The following is a 25,371-nucleotide window of genomic DNA, read 5'->3' on the forward strand; positions in this document are numbered from 1 at the left end:
AAAAGTAGCAGTTCTGAAATGTTTTCATAGTAAGCTAACAGGGGCTAATGCATGGAATATAGTTCTCTGTTAGAATTTAGGATTAAAAAACGGCCGTCTCTAAGGACAGTACATAGTTGCTTTTCAAATTTAAAGAAAAATAGAGGAGTCTTTGGTAACTTAAATAAAATAGTCTTAGTTTCAATAGAAATTACCTATTTTTATTTAATCGCAATTAAACTATCAGTATACAAGATTTTATTGTGTAATAAGTTATTATCTTAATATAAATTTTATCGTATATCTATTATAAACGATTTATTCTTTTACTTTATTGGCACACTGGTTGTGTGTCTAATGTTTAAGAAGAATGGTAACGCTTTCATAGAATGTGACTAAAAATAAATTAAATATTTACGTATTGTATATATTATTTATGATATTAGATTCAGTAAATCTTAATAATGCCAAATAAAAATTTTCTGAAAATTGAAAATATCGTGATTACCAATTCTGTTCTATAGAATACTAGAAATTTTAATTAAATTATATTCAGAAACAATAATTTTTCCGGTTCTGAACTTAATTTTGAATAAGAAGTACATTTTTTGGAAATATCTAATAATCTTCTTTAAAATTTCAACTTTACAAAAATTAGTAATTTACAATAGCTTATTATCAACAACAATAACATTTTATCTTTAAAGTAAATATTACTTCCTAACTCACTGGTTTCTCTAGACTTGTCAAATAATAACATTAAGTCATTCGATTTAAGAGAATTAAATAACTTGTAATCATTAAAAATCAATTCAACTTTAATTTCTAATATTAACTAGCTTTTACTCCCTATAAACATAGAGAAACTTGAAATGAATAACTGTTTATTAAGTTAGTTATGGATAACACATTACACACCAAATTTACGAAAAATAGTAGCACTAGGGCAAGTAATTGAGTAAATCGTATGTTTTTAGTAGTGTACAGTATATTTAGATTCCTTAGCAAAAGTTGTTGGTATTTGCAATATTGAAATTTCAAAATAGTGAATATTAGTAGATCAATTTAGGAAAGTGTATTATAAGATTATATTATAATATTGAAATAATAGAATAAAAGTATAAGAAAAATGGGTAGTTGTTTAGATAAGAAATAAACTTTATTTGTCAATTAAAAAATAGATGACTAATAACAAATTGAAAGAGAACTCACTAAAAATAATGGTCTAACAAGTTCAATTAATACAATACCTACATTATAAATTTTAGACTTTTTAGTATTAGATGACACTATTGTACATTCAAATGAATAATGACTAGTGAGATATAGTTTTTGGATACTGAAGCATCATAAGTATACTAAATTTGGTTTTGATTTTTTATTTAACGAATAATTTACCAGTAAAAGTAAGTAGATATTATATAGTAATATTATTAATTATTTTCTTCTCAATCTAATCTCAAGAAATGCTTCTTGTCGTTCTGGCTACCTTTTATCGTGAACATGCTGTTATTGGTCGACCAAACTATATAGCCTGCAACTCATCAAGTTAAACAAATAAATAATATTTAGCTTATCAGGGTACAATTGCCGAACTTAATACAAAAATTATATCTGAAAGTTCGCTGACTCTTACTTCAGCTGTGGCGCCTAATGTATTTGATCTAAGACCTGCTTTAGGTAATTTTGAAATCTCCAAAGTAGCTGGAATGCAGTAGTGTAGTAGTTCAATAAAGACTGATTGCTATGTTTTAGTAGATAGCTCTAATATTAGTAATGCTAAGAATACTGCTTGCGCTGAGGCCAATGTACTCATTACTGTAGCTTCGCTTATAAAAGAACCATTATCAGCTGCGCCAAACATGTTTGCCACTGCAGAGATTTCATCAGGAGTATTCTCAGGTTTAATTCTGATTTTCTACTTCTTCGTTGCTTTCTACCCAGCAGTAACTATTTAGGAGCCTATTTCGATGCCCAAGGGAGAACATGATCAGTGAGGATTGTAATTCACTACAGAGTCAATAGGCGGAGAGTATTAGCCTACATTATTGAGTCTCTTGAGGTTTTGTAATTATTTTAAGATTTTTAAACTTCCGGCCTTTATACGCTAGAATTGATAGGAGCATTAGAATGCGATACAAGATGTTCTACTGTTTCGGCATAACATTGCATCTCCCTTTCATGACGGCTCCAAAGCTCTTCATGAGATTTCTAGATTGCTTTTCTTTAAATTTGTTCTCTTTCTAACATAATTTAAAGCTTCTCAACTTAAAATTTAAGCACTTCGTTTTCTTTTTCAAGTTTTTTATTGCTTTCACCCGCTGCTTAAACCATGTCTTTCAAAAATGCAACATCCTGCATTAAAATAAATTAAAGCGGAATTAATTAAATCTATATTAAATAAAATAAAATCACGCATTAACAAAAAATATTTCTAGCATTATCTCTTTAAATCTTTTCAATATAACAAATCCGTTTCCAAAATCCACAGTTCGTCCAGTAAATTGCTAGATAATCTTTTAAACTTTTTCTGAGGGGATTTTATTAGCAGCATGAATATCTATTAAATTCCAAAATAGCTAAATTTGGTCTTTATCTTCTAATTCTACACAAATACCACTAGAACTCATATCTACTCTAGCAATCGGCTTTTTACACAATATTTCATAAACCCACTCAGGTGCTTCGTTGATAGCAAGTAAATTTTTTTCAGGTCCTTGTTACCCACCTGGAAGCATAGCCACTAACTCTTTAATTCGAATATCTCCTGCCCTCATATTTTAAATTCCTTTATTTATAGCGAAGAAGCAAAACAAAAATGCATTACGAAATTGTTAAAGCTGCTTCAAAAGTTCAAAAATAGTTTACTGCTAAATCTAAGGAAAAATAGCACACAGAATTCTTGAACTAGATGTTTCTGGAGAAAACGAATAAATCAGCGCTAACAAAGCATCACTTAGCATATTAGCCTATGATTCCGTTTAAATTATGGAATATGTTGAAGAAATATCAAGGATAGTTGATTTTGTAAAAAAGTTGTTAGTTTACTGGGCTTTATCAGTCGATTAGTTTTCAAGTGTCTTAATAGATTATAATATCTTTTAAGGTTTAGAGCAGTTTAGTGGGTCTATATTTTGAACGAAAATCTCATCAAAATTATTTTCAGAAAATGAACTCATTGGTGAGATTTAAGCTGATGCTTGGGTTTCCACAGGAGGTTATTAAATTGGCTCTTATGGTAGTAATTTTGATTATTTCCTGCTTAATTATCTAGGTTTTTTATCTGAGTGTGTTATTTCGACTGAAGTAGCCCCACATCCCATATTTGCGGAGAAACGTTTTCATGAAATATTAATATGGTATTGCTATTTACAAAATAAAAATACAAATTATAATTATTAATATATAGTAATAGATTATTTAAATAAAATTAAAGATATACACGTTCAAGTATTTTGGGTTTACAAACTTTTAAAAATTATAAAAATATTTGATATATTAGATAATAATAAGTTCTGTGTATATATCTAATAGTTAAGTTATAGTTTTTAGAGGTTGTATTATTAACGATATTTCCTATTAAGCAACGATTATATAAAAATTATATATACTGTTGATTATAATATAATATTTAATTGTTATTATTAAATCTAGATATTCTTTTACGTTTATAAAGATAATATAATTCTTATCATAAATAAACTAAATTAGGAAATATATTTAATTTAACTGACTTAATTATTTATTAACATTATGATATATAAACTAATATTAGAAAGTTTGGGAAATAATCAATGTTGATATTAGCATTTTTATTATAACAGATATTAAATCTAATAGACATTTAAATGGCAAATGCTAATTAAATATTTTTACTAGCGTTGATAGATTATCTTACTCAAGAAAAACAAATTTCTGAATTCTACAAGAAAATTTAATAATTTAGCGAATTATATATCAATTAAGATATTGTATACAAGTTAAAAAAATTAAATCAGATAAGATCTCTTTTAACCCCAGATATAGGTTAAGTCTTTTTATTTTTTCTCAACAACAAGATTATTAAGCCTATGACAGCTCCTATGACAACTAATACTGCGATAATAATACCTGCAATTGCCCCTCCACTCATATTATTGGTACTTGGACTAGATCCATCTGGAGAGCAGAACCTTCCTACTTTCACATACCCTTAAGCACAATCCAAGCATTAACCAGCATTATTTAATACTAAATTTTACATACAACTTGCACATCTGCTATTATCATTTGAACAAGAGGCACAATTTTAAAATCCATTACACAAACATTCAGAGATAAGTCCATCAACGCATTTTTCAGCAACTCCATTATTACAATATTAACCATTATTCAAAATACTACACTAAGGCATACATCTTCCATCAATACTAGTTACAAACTCAAACGGGTCACAAGCATTACAGAATTTATTAGAGGAGCAAACATAACATGCAGAGTCACACTCCTCACACCTACTTGTTTCAATATTGCAATATCCTTTACTGTTATCTTAACATTACTTATTATTGGTGCAATTAACAATACATTCTTTTGATGCTTCATCCATTATAAAACCATCCGCACATTTTATACATGAATTCAAATCAGTGCATTAGCCACATCCAAACTAGCAATTTGGACAAAAAGGTCCAGTTTTAAACGACCCAGGTAAGCATTTACTGCAAAATCCGTTAATACATTCCTAACAATTTCTAACTGGTCTATTATCCTTACAATAACAGCCTTACCCTAGCTTAATATCTTCAGAACATGGTAAGCACGGCACAACATTACGAGATTCAGTTGGGCAATAATATCCTACTTTACAATTTAGTTAAGTCATACTACATGTACCAGAATCGGTCATTCTTAAAAATAATTTTATTCTTAATATATCTAATTACTAATAAATTCAGTTATTTATAAATATAAAACTACAACTCTAAATAATATTATAATTTATTACGAAAATTAAAAATCTTACTACAATTTACTTATTATCTTCGTTGAATGTATTTAATAATAAAAATAGTTAGTATCAATACTAGAGTACTAATAATTAAGTCATAAACATTTAGAGAAGTCTAATTTTAATATATGCTATTATTATTCACAATTATGAAATTTTTAATATAGTTAATCGTTAATAATTTGTATATCATTTATTCATTAATATTATTATTCACTGTTAATCCGGATATATCTATTAAAAGATTAGTCAGTGGAATCTGAATAATATTATTATTAAATAGCATTTATATAACGTCTCATATAACCTCTTCTGGTTACATCATTATAAGCTATCATATTTTTATCTAAACTCTATTTTTTAATATGATATTGTTATTATATCATATATACTAGCTTTGACGTAAATGAGCATTAATCTAGAAATTCACACAATTATTAACGGAGACCCAGAAGTAATGCAATCCTTTCATGCATTATAAACTGAGTAACTAGCATCTCTTTAAACCAATTCCTAATCATTAGAATCAGATATTTATCTTCTGAAGGCGCGCAAAAATGTTTATAATTATATACGTTAGAAGAAGATATTTATTGCTACTCGCAAATCCAGAGCAATAGAGTTATGTGAATTCCGAGATCCAGCACTCGAAGAAACTGTTAATTTTGCTTTAGAATTCGATGACGATGACGTTTTTGACGAAAACTTTTTTAGCTAGCAGATGAAACATACAAATTTTAATATTGATGATCTGCTCAAAAATGCAATGGATAAGAAGAAAAATTTTATGGCTTAAAAGTAAGCCTAAAAGTCAGATACAGAACTGAACGCAGAATTAAATGTGGTTAAGACAGTTTCTGACACATTCTTAGAAGGCATATAACAAAAGCTTAATAATTAAGATGTTTTTAATGCTTGTGTATCTCAATTTGTAGAAATAGCCAACGAAAATAAGCTTTTCTGCCCTCTAAAAGCTCTTCAAGAAGAAGATGCAGAAATGAATAAATAAATGACCAAGTTGCATCAAGAAATTAATTAACTTCGGTTGGATTTGGTGATGGCTAAAAATGATGTAGAGATATCAGTTCATAACGCAGATAGAAGTGATACTGTAATGTAACAAATTAACAATCAAATTGATATAATAACGAGGAAAAATGATAAGATGAAACTTGAGAAATAATAATATTTTAACGAAACTGTTAAGGATAAAGTAGTTTATAATCGTCCTTGGCGGTGCGATAGTAGGAGAAATTCAGCAGAGTTAAAAATGTAACATGAATACAAAAGACTATAATTTGTTCTAGGCGATTTTAAGTATAATGTTGGAGAGATAAAATTAAGTATTTAGTAAGTTCTTAGCGATAGTGTTTTTAAACTGCACTTCAATTTTAAAGGTGATAGGATGATTAGGTATTTGATAGACAAAACATAATTTTTAGAGTATATATAAAAAATTATTAGGCTGGATGAAGTAGTGGATAAAATTTTCGACAAATACGCGGATAATGAATAATCACTTAACGTCTTTATAACTGAGAAATGATTATTATGTTTAATTTTATTATATATATAATTGCAAACTTTACAGTAGAACATGTTTTATAATAATAAGTATATAAAAATAAATAACTATTTATATTAAATGGGGTGTAATGCATAGATATTATAATAGACAAAGTTGGATGGTTAGACACCGTTTACTAAATGTGAACTTAGTTTTAGTAGTTAACAGTAAATACTAGACGAATTAAGTCCATGTTATTTGTCTTAGTAAATACGAAGTCTATGTTCTTAATAAAAAAATGTAGAAGATGAAAGTGAATCCGAATTTAAGGACTGATAGGTAAATGTCGTGGAATATTAGTGAATATATTCTAGCCTTCTTATGTTCGAATATATATTTTCATTTTATTATTTATACTAAAAACTGTAATGATAATATAATTATAGTATCATTTTATACATAACTAATTCAAAATATTTTCGTTATTTCCATTTCTTTAACGTCATGTACCAGAGTCGGAAACATATTTTCCAATATGAATCTGCTATAGAGTACTAAAATCGAACGATGTACCGCTTTATATTTTCTAGACCGGGCATTATACTTCCTAATTATGTATCTATGTGTATATTTTATTTTGTCTTCATCTTATTATAATGGATTAATTACTCTTACAGAACCTCTTAACCTCTATAGGTTTAATATTTCTCTTTTAATAGTCGCATTTTTTCTCCAATTTAAAAATAATTATTATTATATAATTTTAATTATTATTTCTACTTCACTTCCAAATCATGATCCTACTTCTCTAACTAGCTGAGATCTCACCATAAGATCTTGATCCCAAGTTCCCGCTTGTTATATTATTTGCACCAACTCCGTCTGAGTTTCCACTTTTTGCCTCTCTTTAAATTGATTTCCCTTCCTTCAATTTCACATTTTTAAACACAACGCTTCACTCAAATTTCACTACAGATGCATCTATTACTATCCCATCAATTGCTATACATTCTGCTATTGGCGTTCAGTTTTTGCATGACTTTAGCCTCCTGGAAACTGCATTGAATCTCGCTTAAATTGACCCCAATTTTGATTCTTCTTTCCTCGTTACTGATGAAACTGACCTTTTATTAGCAGTAGACTAGGCGAAAAACACACTTGTTTTCTATGCTGGAAACAAATGCGAGAAGTGTAGTTACTTCCTCTTAATGGCAGTCTAGGCTGCCAATTTGCTTAATCGCACCATTATTTATATAAACTGCGATGAGTCACGCGATTTGACACTTCTTTGTAGCCGCTAGTCTGTTAGAAGCTACCCTTGGATATAGGTTACTCATAGTTAAAAATTGATTAGCTTAAGCAAGGAGATTAGCTTTGATTCGGTCGTTGGGGTGATTAAGAAGATTTAGGAGAATACTCTCGAAACGGATTAGGTTTTCGAAGAGTTTACGATTGAGTGGATGGAAGGTAATAAAACGAAGTTTGGAAAAGACGGCAGACCATTGGAGTATCCTGTTAAACCGTGCGTTTCTGAATTAATTAAAAAAATTGAAAGTTTAGAGAAAACGATTTAAAAATTGAATTGATATTATTATATGTTATAAAAATACAAATTGGTAATTCCACTTTAAAATAAATGAGTACGCCAATTCATCCGTTAGCAGTTTAAAAGCGTTGGCCTTGGTATGTACGGGAACCTTTAACCTTTATAGCATTCTGCACATATGTGCCTTTAAAAGCATGTTTAATGTTTTTTGTTTTGTTCATAGCTGGCATTACTGCCAAAATTTACTAGAACTATACGAATCCATCAAGACCAATGACTAAAAAAATTTATAAATAATTTGTTCCTAGAACTAAATTTGTCGGTAGACTATTGCTTCTGTGTCATGGTTTATTGTATAAAGAATACGGAACTCAAGATCCTAAGGCTCATGTAGTCGTGGCGAATCATTAAAACTATCTTGATGCTGCAATAATCGCAGCTTCAGGTGGTGGTTCTGCTGTTGCTTCATAAGGTATGGCAAACATGTGGTGTTTGAAGCAAATAATGCAACTTTCTAGAGTTTTAGTTGTTTCTAGGCCGGTTCCTAAAGATGCCTCATAATCTGATAAAATTAAGCAAGCACTACTTTATAGAGATTTTGCTATAACCCCTGGGAGATCTATTAGAGAATAAATGCAAATCCGAGTTAATGAAAATAACAATTATGATAGAGATAATGGTTTTAAGAATAAAAAAGAAGCAAAGTGGCCTAAAATAATCATGTTCCCAGAAGGTACGATTTCTAGCTCTGACACCTTACTTTAATTTAGAACAAGTGTATTCACTCTAGATCAATGTATTATTTAACCATATTATATTAAGTATAAAACTTTCATGTCGTTAGAATGGTTAACAAATTCAGGTTATGATGCAATGTGTAGGTCACTACTTAATCCTTTTGGAAAAGTAGAACTTCATTGGCTACCATCAGTTTAAAGACATAAGAATGAAACCCCTTAAGAATTTGCTTTAAGAGTTTAGTAAACTATTTGTGAAGCAGCTGGGATATAATTAACCAAATATACCAATGATGATATGTTTTATTATTTAGGATTTAAGGATATAAGTGTTTGTTCCTAAGACTATTTAAACGATTTTGAAAAATTAGGAACAATAAAAGATGCTCGTAAATTATATGGTAAAAATTATGAGCTGAAATAATAGGATATTCCTAAAATAGTGGCAGCACTAGCGAAAAATAAATGAGCTAAAATATTCACTGAATTACTGTTTTTATATCAAAGTCAAATAATATCATTTCAGATATTTCAATTTATGAGAATGATGTTAAATTATCGTTTATCACTTAATAACTTTATAATCCACGTTATTAAAGAGAATAATCGAAGTTATTTTCTGATTAAGACCATGCTAAACCTCTAACACTTACATTTAACTGTTAGTTACTATTTAGAACAGAATTAAGCTATTTTATTAAAACATTCATATTTACTTAGTAATAGTCGTCTAATTACTATGGCAGTTCATATTAGCTTTCAAAGCACATATTCCTAAATAATGTAGATTATTTATTATGAGCTTATTCTGATTTATTTTCGATCCGTTTTAATATTATTTATTTAACAATACAACTAAATGCAATATGTCCAACAGCATTTCCAAAGCAATTAATAGGCATATAGTTAAAATTGTACTAAATTATTGCTATAAATGATCCAATAGATATCAAAATTACAATAAAATCTATAATTTTATACAATTAACGAGTTTTTGGTAAAATTTATGCATAATTTAGTTTATAATATTTTACAAAAAAATAGTTTAACGTATAATATAAAATCCCCGCATGTATAATCTATGATTACTACAATGCATATCGCTGTATTAATGTAAAAACTATTAAATTACTTATATATACTTATGTAGTATGGACAACTATACCTTTATTTTCTGATGCAAATAAACAACTAATATTAAATATTAACCATAAAACCAGATTATAACCAATAGCATATGATACAATAATTAAAAGTAAATCAAGATCGACCGTATTAGATCCATTTCTCCATGTTTATTCTATTGAGAATATACCGAAATAACTTTTAAAATTGTCATAAATATTATTAACATCTAATTCTAACAACTCAGAAAACCTTCGATAATAAAGAATTGATAATTTATTAAGTATAGTAAATATGTAGTATTTAATAATTCTTGGCTTCTAAAATTACGAATATGATACATGTTATTCTATTTTAACCAATAGATTAATAACAGGTCTAAAAAATGTAGGAATTTATACAATCGAAAAAATAGTCAATATATAAACTGATTCGTAAAAACGTATTCTACTATCTAAAAATAAAAATAGCCTATTTATCTCTAGCATATCTAATTATTACAAAACATATTGCAGAAATAATAACAAGGAATGAATAAGTAAAAAATTGTTATCTATATCTAAAGCTGTCTAAGGTTGATATATTTTGATAAATAATATAACCTAGACTAAACGTATTTAATATATAATTTTTTTAATGTTTTAAGTTTAAGTTTTTGGTTAAGTCTTAAACATTATTTCTTTTTCAAAATTGTATTGAAGATAACAATAAGACCTTCCGGTTCTTTCTAGTTTTTATAATTTTTTCTATATCATTTTAGCTTGTTTAATTTCATATCATAGTAAAATATATCTTTGCTTAAACGTATATACTTAAATTTTAAAAAAAATCGGTTCGAAGATGTTAGTTTATCTAAATATAATTAAAGTTTTGAGCACTAAACAAGAGATTATGGATTCTTCTATAATATTTCATAAAAATCTCTCTGTATTTAAATAAATTTCAATCTTTATCGTAAAATCGATGGATCTTCTATCCGTAAATACTCTTGATACATGTATCATGGAGTGCTTCCTATAATACTTATATAACACTTTATGACGCTTATTATTTACTAATATTATACACAATAGTAACGTAGTCTTATATTTAAGATTTTTCAGTCTCCTCATGCAGTACTTTGTCATGCATTTAACGTAAATATATGAAAAAAATCATATTTGCAAATAATAAAAATGACCAGCATGCACTTGAAAAAATACCAGTAGCTACAGTATCTATTATCATATATTAATTTTAATCTTATTAAAAGCTAAAATTAGCATTATCATAACTGCTATAAACAATAAAAATTGGTATCATACATGCTAACTAAATATCAAGTATCACTACGAATGCTACGTAATAATTAAAAAAAATTGTATTATCAGTGCCAAATATCTTCTATATACTTACAAAAGACATATTTAGTTTTAAATTCCTTATCTTTTTCATATTATAAAATACTTTAAGTATATAGAATAATAATAAATAAACAAAAGTCGATAAACTGAAAAAATGAGTCACTTCTCACTTAAAAAATCAAGCAAATAGGAGATAGCACTAACACTTTCTCTTACATTTACAACTTCTTTTACACTATGATAGTTAAATGCACCGTCCCAGATATTTGGGGTAGGCAGACCCATTTCACTCAGTCTTGAACCATCAGTTCCTCCTCTAATTTATGAAATTTTAGACTCGTATTTTTCTCCCAATTTAAATAATTTATCAATCAGGGACTAAGGCAAGTAAGTTCTCATATTCATATATTATTTAGTAGTTGTGATAGAAATTTTCGCACTTTCATGTTATTTGGCAAAATTATTAACTAAGTCAATAAGGTCTTTATCAAACCTCATAAGTTCATCATTTTAAAACGATCTAATTATTCCACTTATCTTTGTATTCGATATTTCTCCTGTAGTATGCATTATATTAATGTAGCCTTCTTCATCTTTTGTTTATTCCGCAGATTTGAACGTTTACGTAATCAATTCTGTAAGTTTTGCTCCTATAATAATAGAATTAACCATCTTTTTATATGCGTAACCTGGATGAATATTATAACCTTCAATCTTTATTTCAAATCCTCTTGCTGAAAATGTAGATATATTTAACTCTTAGAAAACACTACCATCAACTGTTAAGGCGACTGTATTATCATCTTTTTTGAGATATTTGAAATCAATATTGTTTACACCCTCACCAATTTCTTCATCAGGAGTGAAACAAATTACAATTTCTGGTAAATTTTCATACAAATGTTAATTCTCTTATAGATATTAAATGAGTGTCATTACAATGGCAATTCCTGCCTTATCATCACCACCAATTAATGTTGTACCATCAGAAGTAATGAGTGTGTCTCCAATCTTACAATTATGGTTAAATAAGTCATCCTAAGTTAAAACTACATCATTGTTAAGTATAATGTTGCCTCCTTTATATTCATGAATTTGGGGATGCACATTGCTATTAGGAGCGTCCTCATTTGTATCCATATGACAAACTAAGCATACTCTATCCTTTTTACCTTTGTTAATAGTACAGTAGACATAACAGAATTCAGATAAAATAGCTTCAAATCCTAAGTCTTCTAGCTCCTTCTTTAATATTTTAGCTACATCAAATTGACACTAGGTACTAGGATGATTTCCAGTAGTAGATGAAGATCCAGATGCGATTTACGCATATCTCATAAATTTTTCAATGAAGCTTGCTTTAAAGTCCATTTTTAAGAAAAAGTATCTAGAGGATTTTGTATATTTCCTATTAATATACATTGTAACAATCACAAACTTTATAAACATTAAATTAATACGTTTTAACATATATTATCACTTAAAACTATACATTTCATACTCCATAAGTGCCTTAATAAAACAGTATCCCTAATTGTACTTTTTTACATATTTTATGTATTCCGTCAATATTACAGCATTTATAGCTGTAATTTAAAACTCAATGCCATGCATTTTTAAACTTCCAGTTCTGAAACAAACTTCTGGTTTTTCACAACTAAAAGCTAACGCCACTAAACTACCGACAGAGCAAGTCGTAATAAAATTTTACGACGTTGTTAATTATTCATTATATAATATGATACTACAAACTTTATTTTTGAGTATAGAAGAGGGATGAATTACCAATTCATTCTTTGGATTTGTCAGCTACCACCCTTTTCTACCGTTTATAAATGCAACAGATGGCCATAATGAAACTTATAATAACGGTATTATTAAATTGATGTCAGAAACATCATACTTTACCTCCCCATACTCGAAAAGTTGATTTAAAGTATCTTTAGCACTCTCTAAAGCCTGAATACTAACATCGTATTTCTTCATATTTTATCCTTTCAAAAAAAGCTAAAAAAGTTTGAAATTCAGAAGAAAATCAGATTTTCGTTCTAAATTCAACAAGTTATCATTCACCTTTTTAACGATCCCAGAACTGCTTAAAACTCCAACTAATTATTTAGCTAAATTTACATCAATTCCAAGCTTTTTAGCATAAAAAATGATTTTTCCTAAAAATGGTTCAATTGGGAGAAATGCTATTTCTGCTCCAAATTCTGATAAATATATTTCAGTTTCTTCGCTCAAAAGCACGTTTTCCACTCCATCATTAATTTTTCCGCCGCTATAAAGTATGAAATTGCTGGTATATAATTCTTTTAAATTTGAAGAAATCGCTGATTCTTTTGGCGGCGAAATAACGTTTTTCATGAAGATCTGGGGTTGCGAAACACGCGCCAAATGGGCTGAAAAGCTAGAAATTTTAGCACTGAAAACCATAAGTTGCATCATCGAGTTCATAAGCGAAGATGTGCAGATTTCTGGAGTTCGTTGCGCCTCGAAATCATCGAAAGTAGAACGAAGATAACAGCAATAGATAGTACCTTTACAAACACGACCTGCACGACCTGCGCGTTGCTATGCCGACTCTTTTGATATAAAACGAGTTTAAAATACATTTTTTCGCTATTTGGGAAAGAATTTAACTTTTCGTTCCAATCCGGTGTCAATGACCGAAATAATATTTGGGAGGGTTATTGATGCCTCTGCAATATTTGTAGCACATATAACACGAGGAAGATTTGATTTTTAGAATAGTTTCTACTGATCTTGGAGTGAAATTTGAGAGTGACATGGCAAAATTTCAAGAGATTTGATATCTTAGAGATAATTAACTGTTTTTTGAATCTCTGCTTGGCCAGGCAAGAAGATTAATGTGTTTCCTGATTTCGTTGGTGTGTTGTAGATCAAATTAGTGACAATTTGCTTAATTGCTGGTAGGTTTAACGAGAAGTCATCTATTGGAGTGTTTGGTATATAATTGAAGTTTTCAATATCATTTTACTCGTAATCAAAGTCGTCTAACAAATCATAGTCATCATGATTACGTTATTAAGCTGTTTCTCTTTTATAGATTGGTTTGATGCCTTATTGTATCAAGTCATCCAAATAAAAGAATTTCGTCTCGAAAAGTCGACCTTTAAGGGAATAATAAGCTGGACTAAGAAATGAAAAGTAATTACCAAACTTTGCACCATCTATCGTAGCAGACATTATTATAATTTTTGGTAATTATTGTGAAGGCGAGCAAAATTAATAATATTATTTTAATAGGCCTAAAAACAAATCGGTATTAATATCACGTTCGTGAACTTCGTCAATGATTATATGTGTGTATTGAGATAATTCCTCATGATTATTTATAAATTATCTTAATAATACACCGATCGTGCAATATTATATAAGAGTATCCTAAGAGATTTCAGACTTTCCCTTAACATTATAACCTATAGTTTTATTTTATATAAGACCACTCTCTTATCTCACACGCATTCCTAACGAAATTGCAGCCATTCTTCGTGGCTAAGTAATAACTATCTTAACTGGAGCTCCTTATTCTAATATTAACTAAGGCAAATTGGTTGACTTACCAGAACCAGTTTCAGCTGTCACAATAACACATTAATTTTCATTTATCTTTGATAATAATAGATCTTTATCAATATAAATTGGTAGCTACTTACGGCCTGGTAAATATTAATTATATAAACTCATATCTCGCGATGTTAAGATTTTTTAGAATTATGATTAAGTTATATGTTATATCTTTTTATGCAATTATTAACTATTCATCTCAGTATAAATATCTAGATGTTGCTAACAAGTAGTAGGCTTATATATAAATTTTTCTGATAGAAGCTTTTTATTTGTTTCTAATAATATACTATATTTATCTTCTACCATAAGAAATTCGCCAGTTTCTTATTACACTGTTGATTAAATAACTTATACACTATTTAAACCTTCTTTATAAACAAAAAGTAGCGGAGAAAGTGAAACGATCTTTTATTTATGTGTTAAGTTCCCACTAGAGATTTTATGCTTAACTTTCATAACGAAAGAGTTCTTAAGTTCCATGTTATCAATATGCTTTAAATTTATGCAAGATTTTTATAGTGAGATTTATATGATCTCCTCATATTGAAGAAGAAATTTTTCGTATTCAGAATCTTGTAAAGCTAAAATGCAACCAAAGATTGGTTACTCGTTATACAACCCTCTCTGCATTTTTTAATAAAGATATTTAAGTGTAGCTGCTTTGCCAAAGTTTGTCAAGTATTTACTCTTCAGATCAATATAGCAAGGTGTAAATGGATATGTACCTTTAAACTGTTAGTTAAATTTCCATAACTTACCATCTGCAATTAAAGGAGGATCTTATACACTTTTAACACCGTCTTTCATTAGTTAAACGTCTCCAGTATCTTACAAATGAAAATATAAAGTTATTTACATATTTTAAAATATATATATAGGAACTTTTACTGTCCATACTTCTAAATCAATATAAACTGATGGCTGTTTTTCTTTACAACCAAAGGTATATTATGTAATATCGTATCCTGAAGATTTAATCATTTATATTTCACCTTGTCGAATAGAATTTATATAAGTTTCAATCTTAGCATCATTTTTTAACTATGATGGTAATTTAGGAAATCCTCTTTTATATTGCATGCAAGATGTTATTACTGTTAAATAAGAAATATATGGATCTCCTCCGCAAATTTAAACTATTTCTCTTATTAATGGTTCTGATACTATACCTGTCTTTTCAACAATATCTACAGCTTTCTCAAACTCCTATTATACATTTGCAGCATCTTCAATAGTATGACCATTATCTCCTTGTCTACGTTTTCCTTTCGGCTTTCTCTCTCCCATTTTTGCCATAGGTAGAAACGTATTAGATGAACTTGAAGCAGATGCAGTGGAAAATAATTACTGATCGACTAATGAACCTCCTAAGATCTAAGGAATCTAGCACGGCTATAACATAAGTAGCAAAGACTTTAAAGCTTATTATCTTAGCTAATTATTTCTATTTATATATGAAGATTTATCCTTATCTTTAGGTTCAGTATTTGTCATCAAATATTTATCATAAAATTATGTATTTAATATTTTAGCAACATTTTCAGGTTAAAACCCAAAACCACAAATTTCGTTAAAAAGAGTTGAAGATGAAGTACCTTACTGGTGAGTTATAGGTTCCTAAAGCACTAGATTATTTTTCACTAAAACTTAATGCATTTAATTTATAATATCTGTATTAATTGGAAATTACTAACAGGATGATTACTTAAAGAATTGAAAACTCATTTGTCAAAGCTACAATTATAAATAATGATAGTATAATATATTATATTATGTAATAAAATTCATAAAAACTAAGAGAGTGATAAGTAAATGACTATAAGGAAATTTACTATTAAATAACAGCATAAAATAAAATAATATATTCACCAATAGCGTAATCAGAATGTCTCAATATCATGATCGTCCGAATTTTCAAATAGTTTTTATTGTTAGACTAATTCTTGCTGATCAATATCATCGCTGCCTTCATCTGTATGTACAGGGTGAGATTTTGCATAATCCATGGTTTCTTATCCTTTTTGAAAGCTATTTTCAGCAATTCCGCATCCCATTTAAGTCAAATTGTTATATTAATTTATTATATATATAATTAATTATCTAATTTTGTTATTTTGAAATATAAAGATATTCGTTTATTCATAAGGTACAATTGTTATTTAAAAATGAAATCTCAATATTTGCAAGATCAGTCATCAATGTTTATCAGACGTTCTAATTCATGTTAGAACACACAAATTAACTATGTATCCTTTAAAACCAACTATATGAAGTCAAACTTGATTGAAAATCCGCATCAGATATCACCAGTTTTCTTAAATTAATTTTAACGCAAAACACCTATTACAGTTGCCAAGACGCCACGCTTATAAAATATTATTAAAAGCGTATTTGAGGACGAAACGTTTCAACCAATGTGTATTTCTACAATCAATAATTTATCTCAAGTGAATCTTAGTTATAAACTACCATATCCCCCAAGTACCCCGCAGGTAGAGTTGGCAATCAGAACACGCATACCATTTTGTCCCACGGCAAGCTAACTATCCCTGTCCTAGATACCTCGTACCTGCCCTAAATCGCCTAGCTCGGCGCGAAGATTTAAAGCAAAATATTACTTCTGAACTCTCTCACTGCAAAAGACCCTCGCCCTTTCTAGCCATCTCAATTCGTCTCTATATCTCATACGCCCTTTACTGTGCTTTGATATCCGTCTCTCTGGCGGCGATTCCAACCGTCTGCACGTACCTTTTCTGTGCTACGTTCTCCTCGATTTTTAATCTCCCTTGTGCATCCATACGCTTCACGTGTTCGATGATTCTGATGATATCGCGCTCAACTTTTATGTTCTATTTCAGGAACACTTTCTATAAAAGCATGTCAGCTTTGTGCGCAAATTATGCCATTTTGGAGCTCTGTCCAAGTAGTGTCTTGACAAATTTGACTTGCTCTTCAATTGGTCTCGCGAGCGCTGTTTATGCCATCTTTTACTATGCCTAGTAATAGCTGAGATCATGCAGCTCTGGGTCATGGTGTTGCTTTTTAATTTTCAAAACGTAAATTAGAGGTTTCATACTCAGCCCGTAAACCAAGATTGTAAAAATTATCAGCATACATGTAGCAAAAAGTAACTCCTCATTAACACTGATTACTCCGGTAGAAATTGAACTGGCTAATGCGAACGCTATCGCTCCTCTTAGGCCTGCCCATACTAGTATAATTTGTTCATTAAAAGGAATATATTTGCCGAACTTTTTACGTCTCAAATTCAGTAGTGCAGTCTAACCAAAAACACCAATAAAGCGTGCCAAAAACGTATATATAATAAGAAGGCCAACTAACGCCCAATCAATACCATTTTTGACTACCGAAATGAAGGCAATTTGAAAACCCATGTCTAAAAACAGCATATTCTCGAAAGTTTATGCCAGCATGTGGATAACTGTACGGAATGTATTTATTGACTCTGGATGCAGGTTTGGCTCTGCGTAACGCGAGAGAATGACTGCTGAAATCATGACAGCCATGATACCAGAAAATAGGAGCGCATCTGCTAGAATATATGAGAAAAATCCACAAATGATAAGCAAAATTGGTTCAATATTATATAATTTATACGTATATTTCGTGAAAAAACAAAATAAAAACGTTATGATAGTAGCAATTAGAAGACCCCCAGATACAGAAACAATAAATTTTGCTATTCCTAAGCCAATAATTTCCGAAATCGTTTTATTATCGTTAAAAAGTGAAGACATCCCTTTAAATAGCGAGAATAAGACTATAGATACACCATCGTTCAACGTTGATTCTCCAAAACCTAAATTATATAAATCAGCATTTACATGCATTTATTCCATTATAGCCATGACAGAAACTGGGTCTACGGCTGAGCAAAGAGAAGAAAACGTAAAAACATCAGCGAACGACATTGGGGTGTTCATAATCGGAAGTGAGTAATAAATTGCTATTCCAATAAATGCAGAGTTAAAAATTGTACCGAACACTGCATATACAATAATTTCAAGAAAATTATTAAAGAAAACTTGTTTATCCATAAAATAAGCTGCATCGAAGATAATAACTGGAATAAAAATGAATAGGAAATAATCTGGATCAAATGTGAGTAATTCTTTTAAAGTATTTGCACCATCTGTTGGGATGTAGCCAATTATAAGACCGATTAGCAACCCAATAATAATAAGCATGGTAGACTCAGGTAAATACTGTTCGGGTTTTGACTTAGCGTAAACTAGTCTCAAGATAGACAATATACCAAATAATACTAACATACCCAAAAGAAGTCCAGTAATTGGATTAAGATGAAAACCTATTAAGGCAAAATCACTCATTTTATGGTCGTGGTATGATTTAATGATAATAGCACATAATATAGATATTTATTGATTAATGATAAATCAAAGATATTATTATCACTATCTATTAAAGTTACTAAACATAACAATGATATTAAAATATAATTATTATATAATTATTAAAAGCAACCTAAAATGGATTATATGGAGTAACTAAAATAATTTAAAGCATAAAAATAGCTAGAAAAGCTAGCGCAATCAAATACATAAACTTAGCCTTATTTTACAGCAATTAAATCAAACTCAGCTACATAAAATGCAATTAAATCAGCTCAAAATAGTCTTATTTCGTCCTAATAATAACAATAAAATTCAAATTTTTACTAAGAGCAAATCAAGTAATTGCAATAATAAAATTAGAAACTTTCTATCGAAAAGTCTAGCTTAGTAAACGAAAATGATTAACTTCGCTAGCTTCTAAAATATTCAAATTCACAATTTAAACTTACTAAGGTAGAAGAAATTTAAGCAGTATAAGATATCTAATTATTTGACACTTAGTCTTAAACAAACTAATCTATTTTATAGGATATTTAAACTTAAACTTTGGATCTATTAATCTTATTGCCAGAAGCTCCTCAGATACATGAACAAGACTATGTTAAAGAAACTGACTAATTAGATTCGACTGATAAATTTGTGAATTTGAACATTACAGAAGAAATGTAGAAACCAAATGCGTTGTTATATCCATCCATTTAAAATGATCTTCCTCCTGCTAAATTTAGTACTGAAGGTGTAATAAATGATAGTGTAAATATAGAAGAGTGAGTATGGTATTTATTGAATATTTATTTGTTTTAAATATATACTTCTGATGATAACATATTTTTGTGTTTAAGTTTGTCTAACATGTAATAAAGTCTTGTTTTCTTAATAATATTCTAAATTAGAGTAGAAATAAGATAATACTTCTGAATTTGGTATTCCATAGTGAATATCTTCAATTTATCTATTATATACTATAGTATATACTTTATACTCTATAGTAGGAGATATAATATAAAAGTTTATATTTAATAACTTGCAATAAGTTTTTCATACATACAACTTGTTAATAAAATTTAATAAATATATATTATTTGGATTAAAATTTATTACACAAGTATAAAAGCTGTAATATACTATTGACTTAAATTATTCAGAATATTTTTATTTCTATAATATATGTATTATCTTCAAATAATATTTACAATATTTTTAGAATGACCGATTTCGGTATGTGTACGAAGCACGAAGACACTTGTAAGGCAGGTAGCTACTGCCCTGCTACTGATTTTGAAATTGTGAGATGCTTGCCATGCACTGAACATATGACGATTGGGCACGGATGCTATTGTAATGACAATAAACTAAATTAAAACTGTTAAGAATGTACAGGAACAATTTGTACTAAGTGCATACTTGGTTCTTATATTGATAACAATGTTTGCAAATTTTGTTAAGATGGTTGTGGAAAATGCAGCAATGGAAATACATGTGAATAATGTTCAGAAGGTTTCGTTTTAGATGAGGTTACTAGTAAATGTACGCTTATATGCATCTCCAACAAAGAGTGCTAACACAGATTAGAAGGATATTGTGATACAAAAACTAGTAGGTGTGTTGCTTGTGATTTATCGTGTAATGTGTGTTCCTCAGCAACCTTTTGCAACGCATGTGATGATAATGATTTTGTTACGACAATCAATGGTACTTGTGTTAAAGACTGTTTTATACTTAAGAATGGCTAATATTGTGACGATGGAACACCAAAAGAATGCATTTAAGGCGTCACCTCTGCGTGCTAATGTAATAACAAAATGAATTGTGCTACATGTAAAGAAGATTTTAGTGGGTGCGCTACTTGCATGCCGTTTTTAAAGATGGACAGCGATGGTAAATGTATTTAATGTGTGGATGGATATGAAAAAATAGGAATCTACTGCTAGCCAAGCGAATAACCTCCTAGTGCTATCCTGAGTACAGGAATCATAGTTACTATTGTGGTTATAGTTATGATAGCTGCAGGTTTGATAGGATGTGGGATATTTATTTTAATTTGGAAAAATAAATAAACTGCAACAGCTACTGGTGTTGTAAAAGATCATGTCTGACTTGTATATTATTATCTACAACATTAATTATTACTAAGATTATAATTTAAATTATCCAAAAATAGATAGATTAATAACTATGTTCTGATTAATACTATTAATTTTCAGCTGCATATTTTTAACCACAAAATAATATTTTACTACTAATAATTATCTCTTAATCCAATTCAAATTTTTATAAAGAGCAATACAAAGCTAGATACCATTTCTCGGAAATATTAAAATAAAATAACAACTAGAATAAGAAATAGTAAATTATTCTTATCCATAGAATAGCATTATAAATAAGTGAAAATCAGAATTCTTTTATCATACTTAAATCTATCCCCTTTTGGAATATACTGTACAGACGAAGTAAATATTTGCTAACTATACAAGAAAGTATTATATTATTCAGCTTAATTTACTAACCATAATAATTAACTTCTTTCAGTATGACTGATTTCTAATGGTTCAGAACACTAAGCTAGAAATAATAATTATATATTTCGATTATAATTAAGAATAAGTAATTTTGTGAAACCAAGAAACTGAATATTATACATTTTAATACTATTAATACCATTCTTTACATTTCTCGTAACTCATTGTGCTATTAATAATTTCCTAAACAAATTTTTGAAAATGGAAAATTAAAGTATATTATAATTATATTAATCATGCAAAAATACACTTTTAAAAATGGATACCGACAACACTTGCACAAACTCCGTTAACACATGTGACACGAACAATTTTTGCCCGGCAAATGGATCTAGTAAAGAGAAATGTAAGCCATGCATCGCAAACATGCTTCAAGGCAAGGGATGCACATGTGTTACCGGTACCACAGTCGTAAATTGCACACAGTGTCAGGACGGATCTTGCATAACATGCATTCCTGGGGCATATCTGCAGAATTCTAGATGCAATTTCTGCATGTAGGACTGCGGGAACTGCACGGCGGTAGATTTTTGCATTAAATGCAATGAGGGATTCGTATTCAATACCGTTTCTAAAACCTGCGTCAAGCAGGTTGTGCAGTCTTGCTCCACGAATTAAGACTGCTAAAAAGTCGGTACCGGCTTCTGCGACCCTTCTAAGCATGTGTGTGTTGCATGTGCTGCTGGTTGCGATTTGTGCTCCTCAGCCACTTTTTGCAATAAGTGTAAAGAAGCTGATTTTATGACAACAATTGAGGGGAAATGCACTAATAAATGTAACACAAACGTCAGTGGCAAATTTTGCAATAATGGCACGTAGACTGATTGTGCAGAGGGCCTTACATCTGCTTGTTATTGTAGCGGATTTGTGAATTGTGCGTCATGTACTTCTGACAAAACCTCTTGTGAAACTTGCTTGCCTGGTGTAATAATGAATAGTGCTAAATAGTGCAATATTTGCGCAGACGGGTACGACAAAATAGGAGAAATGTGTTGGGCCAATTTTAATAGTTCTTAGAATAAGATCGGCGGTGGAGCGATTGCGGGCATCGTTATCGCAGTTTTGGTCGTAGTTGGTGTTGTTGGTGGCGGTCTTGCCTTCTACTTTATCAAGAAGGCGAAGAAGTGAAACTTGATAATTTTGAATCCTTAAATTGATAAGGTACCATTTAATTTAAAATATTCTTCAGATGGATAAGTAAATATGGAAAATTATTACCAAGAAACATCAAAAACTCAATTCATTTTATGTGCTAATACCACTATTACTAAATTTATTATTTACGCGAATTTTAAGAAACTTCTAGAATATTATAATATGTCATAATTCTTTAGAATCTAAAGTAAATCGAATCTTGAATACGTACGTTACCAATTATATTACCAATTATTGAAAACACTCGATTTTAATAACTAGCAATATTAGGGAATAGATGGTTGTTATTTGTTAAAAATGGACGAAACTGGCATTTGCTCGATTGATAAAAAGACATGTAAAGCAGGAAATTTTTGCCCAGCTACTGCAGAAAATAGTGTGAGTTGTATGCCTTGCTCTGATAAAATTCCATTTGGTCAAGGATGCTATTGCAAAGATAACACCTTAGAACCATATTGTCAAGAATGCAAAGATGGAAAGTGTGTCAAGTGTGTAGCTCGAACATTCTTTGTGGGTAATGAGTGCAGGAGGTGTTCACGTGGATGCAGTGAATGTACAAATGGGCGAACCTGTCAAAAATGTTTAGAAAACAATATCCTCGACACTGTAAAAAATAAGTGCATATTAATTTGCTAAAACGATAAAGAATGTTAGGATATACATGAAGGTTATTGTGATAATGAAACAAACCGATGTGTTGCCTGTCCATAAAATTGTAGTCTTTGCTCGTAAAATAATTACTGTTTTTCTTGCGATTCAAATTGGGAAATAACTACTATTTTGGGAACTTGCATCCCAAAATGTTTTGTTATTGAGAATGGTTTTTATTGTAAGGACGGATTACCCGCACCCTGTGTATCAGGTCTCACATCAGAGTGTAAGTGTGGCAATAGTATGAATTGTAGTTCATGTAGTAGGAATCAGAATAACTGCGATAGTTGTTTGCCAAATTGGGAGTTAGATGGCTAAGGTAATTGCACAAACTGTGCAAAGGGTTATGAAAAAATAGGTCTTTTATGTGTACGGGACGAAAATTATATTAACACTACCGGTGGAGCGATTGCGGGCATCGTTATCGCAGTTTTGGTCGTAGTTGGTGTTGTTGGTGGCGGTCTTGCCTTCTACTTTATCAAGAAGGCGAAGAAGTGAAACTTGATAATTTTGAATCCTTAAATTGATAAGGTACCATTTAATTTAAAATATTCTTCAGATGGATAAGTAAATATGGAAAATTATTACCAAGAAACATCAAAAACTCAATTCATTTTATGTGCTAATACCACTATTACTAAATTTATTATTTACGCGAATTTTAAGAAACTTCTAGAATATTATAATATGTCATAATTCTTTAGAATCTAAAGTAAATCGAATCTTGAATACGTACGTTACCAATTATATTACCAATTATTGAAAACACTCGATTTTAATAACTAGCAATATTAGGGAATAGATGGTTGTTATTTGTTAAAAATGGACGAAACTGGCATTTGCTCGATTGATAAAAAGACATGTAAAGCAGGAAATTTTTGCCCAGCTACTGCAGAAAATAGTGTGAGTTGTATGCCTTGCTCTGATAAAATTCCATTTGGTCAAGGATGCTATTGCAAAGATAACACCTTAGAACCATATTGTCAAGAATGCAAAGATGGAAAGTGTGTCAAGTGTGTAGCTCGAACATTCTTTGTGGGTAATGAGTGCAGGAGGTGTTCACGTGGATGCAGTGAATGTACAAATGGGCGAACCTGTCAAAAATGTTTAGAAAACAATATCCTCGACACTGTAAAAAATAAGTGCATATTAATTTGCTAAAACGATAAAGAATGTTAGGATATACATGAAGGTTATTGTGATAATGAAACAAACCGATGTGTTGCCTGTCCATAAAATTGTAGTCTTTGCTCGTAAAATAATTACTGTTTTTCTTGCGATTCAAATTGGGAAATAACTACTATTTTGGGAACTTGCATCCCAAAATGTTTTGTTATTGAGAATGGTTTTTATTGTAAGGACGGATTACCCGCACCCTGTGTATCAGGTCTCACATCAGAGTGTAAGTGTGGCAATAGTATGAATTGTAGTTCATGTAGTAGGAATCAGAATAACTGCGATAGTTGTTTGCCAAATTGGGAGTTAGATGGCTAAGGTAATTGCACAAACTGTGCAAAGGGTTATGAAAAAATAGGTCTTTTATGTGTACGGGACGAAAATTATATTAACACTACCGGTGGAGCGATTGCGGGCATCGTTATCGCAGTTTTGGTCGTAGTTGGTGTTGTTGGTGGCGGTCTTGCCTTCTACTTTATCAAGAAGGCGAAGAAGTGAAACTTGATAATTTTGAATCCTTAAATTGATAAGGTACCATTTAATTTAAAATATTCTTCAGATGGATAAGTAAATATGGAAAATTATTACCAAGAAACATCAAAAACTCAATTCATTTTATGTGCTAATACCACTATTACTAAATTTATTATTTACGTGAATTTTAAGAAACTTC

The 25,371-nt window shown here is 29.8% G+C and overlaps 19 protein-coding genes across 19 annotated transcripts; 10 read left to right on the forward strand and 9 right to left on the reverse strand. All coding sequences in view use genetic code 6, as the record gives it.

Moving 5' to 3' along the window:
• Positions 1–443: 443 nt before the first annotated feature.
• Positions 444–1,028, forward strand: SS50377_24604 (uncharacterized protein; the record flags this gene model as incomplete). The annotated part of the gene is made up of 1 exon (XM_067908445.1): positions 444–1,028. One exon carries the CDS (start codon positions 444–446, stop codon positions 1,026–1,028), a length of 585 nt encoding a protein of 194 aa, XP_067763266.1.
• A 417-nt stretch (positions 1,029–1,445) lies between these two features.
• On the forward strand, positions 1,446–1,976 carry SS50377_24605 (uncharacterized protein; the record flags this gene model as incomplete). The annotated part of the gene is made up of 1 exon (XM_067908446.1): positions 1,446–1,976. One exon carries the CDS (start codon positions 1,446–1,448, stop codon positions 1,974–1,976), a length of 531 nt encoding a protein of 176 aa, XP_067763267.1.
• Positions 1,977–1,986: 10 nt separating this feature from the next.
• Positions 1,987–2,340, reverse strand: SS50377_24606 (uncharacterized protein; the record flags this gene model as incomplete). The annotated part of the gene is made up of 1 exon (XM_067908447.1): positions 1,987–2,340. The coding sequence occupies one exon, from the start codon at positions 2,338–2,340 to the stop codon at positions 1,987–1,989; it is 354 nt and encodes a 117-aa protein (XP_067763268.1).
• A 50-nt stretch (positions 2,341–2,390) lies between these two features.
• Positions 2,391–3,302, reverse strand: SS50377_24607 (uncharacterized protein; the record flags this gene model as incomplete). The annotated part of the gene is made up of 1 exon (XM_067908448.1): positions 2,391–3,302. One exon carries the CDS (start codon positions 3,300–3,302, stop codon positions 2,391–2,393), a length of 912 nt encoding a protein of 303 aa, XP_067763269.1.
• Positions 3,303–3,973: 671 nt separating this feature from the next.
• SS50377_24608 (Cysteine-rich membrane protein 1) lies at positions 3,974–4,867 on the reverse strand (the record flags this gene model as incomplete). Its single annotated transcript, XM_067908449.1, has 1 exon — positions 3,974–4,867. One exon carries the CDS (start codon positions 4,865–4,867, stop codon positions 3,974–3,976), a length of 894 nt encoding a protein of 297 aa, XP_067763270.1.
• Positions 4,868–5,375: 508 nt separating this feature from the next.
• SS50377_24609 (uncharacterized protein) lies at positions 5,376–6,515 on the forward strand (the record flags this gene model as incomplete). Its single annotated transcript, XM_067908450.1, has 1 exon — positions 5,376–6,515. One exon carries the CDS (start codon positions 5,376–5,378, stop codon positions 6,513–6,515), a length of 1,140 nt encoding a protein of 379 aa, XP_067763271.1.
• A 755-nt stretch (positions 6,516–7,270) lies between these two features.
• Positions 7,271–8,062, forward strand: SS50377_24610 (uncharacterized protein; the record flags this gene model as incomplete). The annotated part of the gene is made up of 1 exon (XM_067908451.1): positions 7,271–8,062. One exon carries the CDS (start codon positions 7,271–7,273, stop codon positions 8,060–8,062), a length of 792 nt encoding a protein of 263 aa, XP_067763272.1.
• Positions 8,063–8,112: 50 nt separating this feature from the next.
• On the forward strand, positions 8,113–9,228 carry SS50377_24611 (Lysophospholipid acyltransferase; the record flags this gene model as incomplete). Its single annotated transcript, XM_067908452.1, has 1 exon — positions 8,113–9,228. One exon carries the CDS (start codon positions 8,113–8,115, stop codon positions 9,226–9,228), a length of 1,116 nt encoding a protein of 371 aa, XP_067763273.1.
• Positions 9,229–9,238: 10 nt separating this feature from the next.
• SS50377_24612 (Transmembrane domain-containing protein) lies at positions 9,239–10,639 on the reverse strand (the record flags this gene model as incomplete). Its single annotated transcript, XM_067908453.1, has 1 exon — positions 9,239–10,639. One exon carries the CDS (start codon positions 10,637–10,639, stop codon positions 9,239–9,241), a length of 1,401 nt encoding a protein of 466 aa, XP_067763274.1.
• Positions 10,640–10,826: 187 nt separating this feature from the next.
• Positions 10,827–11,318, reverse strand: SS50377_24613 (Transmembrane domain-containing protein; the record flags this gene model as incomplete). Its single annotated transcript, XM_067908454.1, has 1 exon — positions 10,827–11,318. One exon carries the CDS (start codon positions 11,316–11,318, stop codon positions 10,827–10,829), a length of 492 nt encoding a protein of 163 aa, XP_067763275.1.
• A 68-nt stretch (positions 11,319–11,386) lies between these two features.
• SS50377_24614 (Peptidase T) lies at positions 11,387–12,598 on the reverse strand (the record flags this gene model as incomplete). The annotated part of the gene is made up of 1 exon (XM_067908455.1): positions 11,387–12,598. The coding sequence occupies one exon, from the start codon at positions 12,596–12,598 to the stop codon at positions 11,387–11,389; it is 1,212 nt and encodes a 403-aa protein (XP_067763276.1).
• A 105-nt stretch (positions 12,599–12,703) lies between these two features.
• Positions 12,704–16,477, reverse strand: SS50377_24615 (ATP-dependent RNA helicase; the record flags this gene model as incomplete). The annotated part of the gene is made up of 1 exon (XM_067908456.1): positions 12,704–16,477. The coding sequence occupies one exon, from the start codon at positions 16,475–16,477 to the stop codon at positions 12,704–12,706; it is 3,774 nt and encodes a 1,257-aa protein (XP_067763277.1).
• Positions 16,478–16,701: 224 nt separating this feature from the next.
• On the reverse strand, positions 16,702–16,875 carry SS50377_24616 (uncharacterized protein; the record flags this gene model as incomplete). The annotated part of the gene is made up of 1 exon (XM_067908457.1): positions 16,702–16,875. The coding sequence occupies one exon, from the start codon at positions 16,873–16,875 to the stop codon at positions 16,702–16,704; it is 174 nt and encodes a 57-aa protein (XP_067763278.1).
• A 576-nt stretch (positions 16,876–17,451) lies between these two features.
• Positions 17,452–19,173, reverse strand: SS50377_24617 (Sodium/hydrogen exchanger; the record flags this gene model as incomplete). The annotated part of the gene is made up of 1 exon (XM_067908458.1): positions 17,452–19,173. The coding sequence occupies one exon, from the start codon at positions 19,171–19,173 to the stop codon at positions 17,452–17,454; it is 1,722 nt and encodes a 573-aa protein (XP_067763279.1).
• A 159-nt stretch (positions 19,174–19,332) lies between these two features.
• On the forward strand, positions 19,333–19,968 carry SS50377_24618 (uncharacterized protein; the record flags this gene model as incomplete). The annotated part of the gene is made up of 1 exon (XM_067908459.1): positions 19,333–19,968. The coding sequence occupies one exon, from the start codon at positions 19,333–19,335 to the stop codon at positions 19,966–19,968; it is 636 nt and encodes a 211-aa protein (XP_067763280.1).
• Positions 19,969–20,402: 434 nt separating this feature from the next.
• SS50377_24619 (Cysteine-rich membrane protein 2) lies at positions 20,403–21,293 on the forward strand (the record flags this gene model as incomplete). Its single annotated transcript, XM_067908460.1, has 1 exon — positions 20,403–21,293. The coding sequence occupies one exon, from the start codon at positions 20,403–20,405 to the stop codon at positions 21,291–21,293; it is 891 nt and encodes a 296-aa protein (XP_067763281.1).
• Positions 21,294–21,917: 624 nt separating this feature from the next.
• On the forward strand, positions 21,918–22,844 carry SS50377_24620 (Cysteine-rich membrane protein 1; the record flags this gene model as incomplete). The annotated part of the gene is made up of 1 exon (XM_067908461.1): positions 21,918–22,844. One exon carries the CDS (start codon positions 21,918–21,920, stop codon positions 22,842–22,844), a length of 927 nt encoding a protein of 308 aa, XP_067763282.1.
• A 189-nt stretch (positions 22,845–23,033) lies between these two features.
• On the forward strand, positions 23,034–24,020 carry SS50377_24621 (Cysteine-rich membrane protein 1; the record flags this gene model as incomplete). Its single annotated transcript, XM_067908462.1, has 1 exon — positions 23,034–24,020. One exon carries the CDS (start codon positions 23,034–23,036, stop codon positions 24,018–24,020), a length of 987 nt encoding a protein of 328 aa, XP_067763283.1.
• A 189-nt stretch (positions 24,021–24,209) lies between these two features.
• SS50377_24622 (Cysteine-rich membrane protein 1) lies at positions 24,210–25,196 on the forward strand (the record flags this gene model as incomplete). The annotated part of the gene is made up of 1 exon (XM_067908463.1): positions 24,210–25,196. The coding sequence occupies one exon, from the start codon at positions 24,210–24,212 to the stop codon at positions 25,194–25,196; it is 987 nt and encodes a 328-aa protein (XP_067763284.1).
• Between the last annotated feature and the right edge of the window lie 175 nt (positions 25,197–25,371).

The sequence above is a fragment of the Spironucleus salmonicida genome, chromosome 5, assembly GCF_000497125.1.
Source record: "Spironucleus salmonicida strain ATCC 50377 chromosome 5, whole genome shotgun sequence".
Lineage (NCBI taxonomy): Eukaryota > Fornicata > Diplomonadida > Hexamitidae > Spironucleus > Spironucleus salmonicida.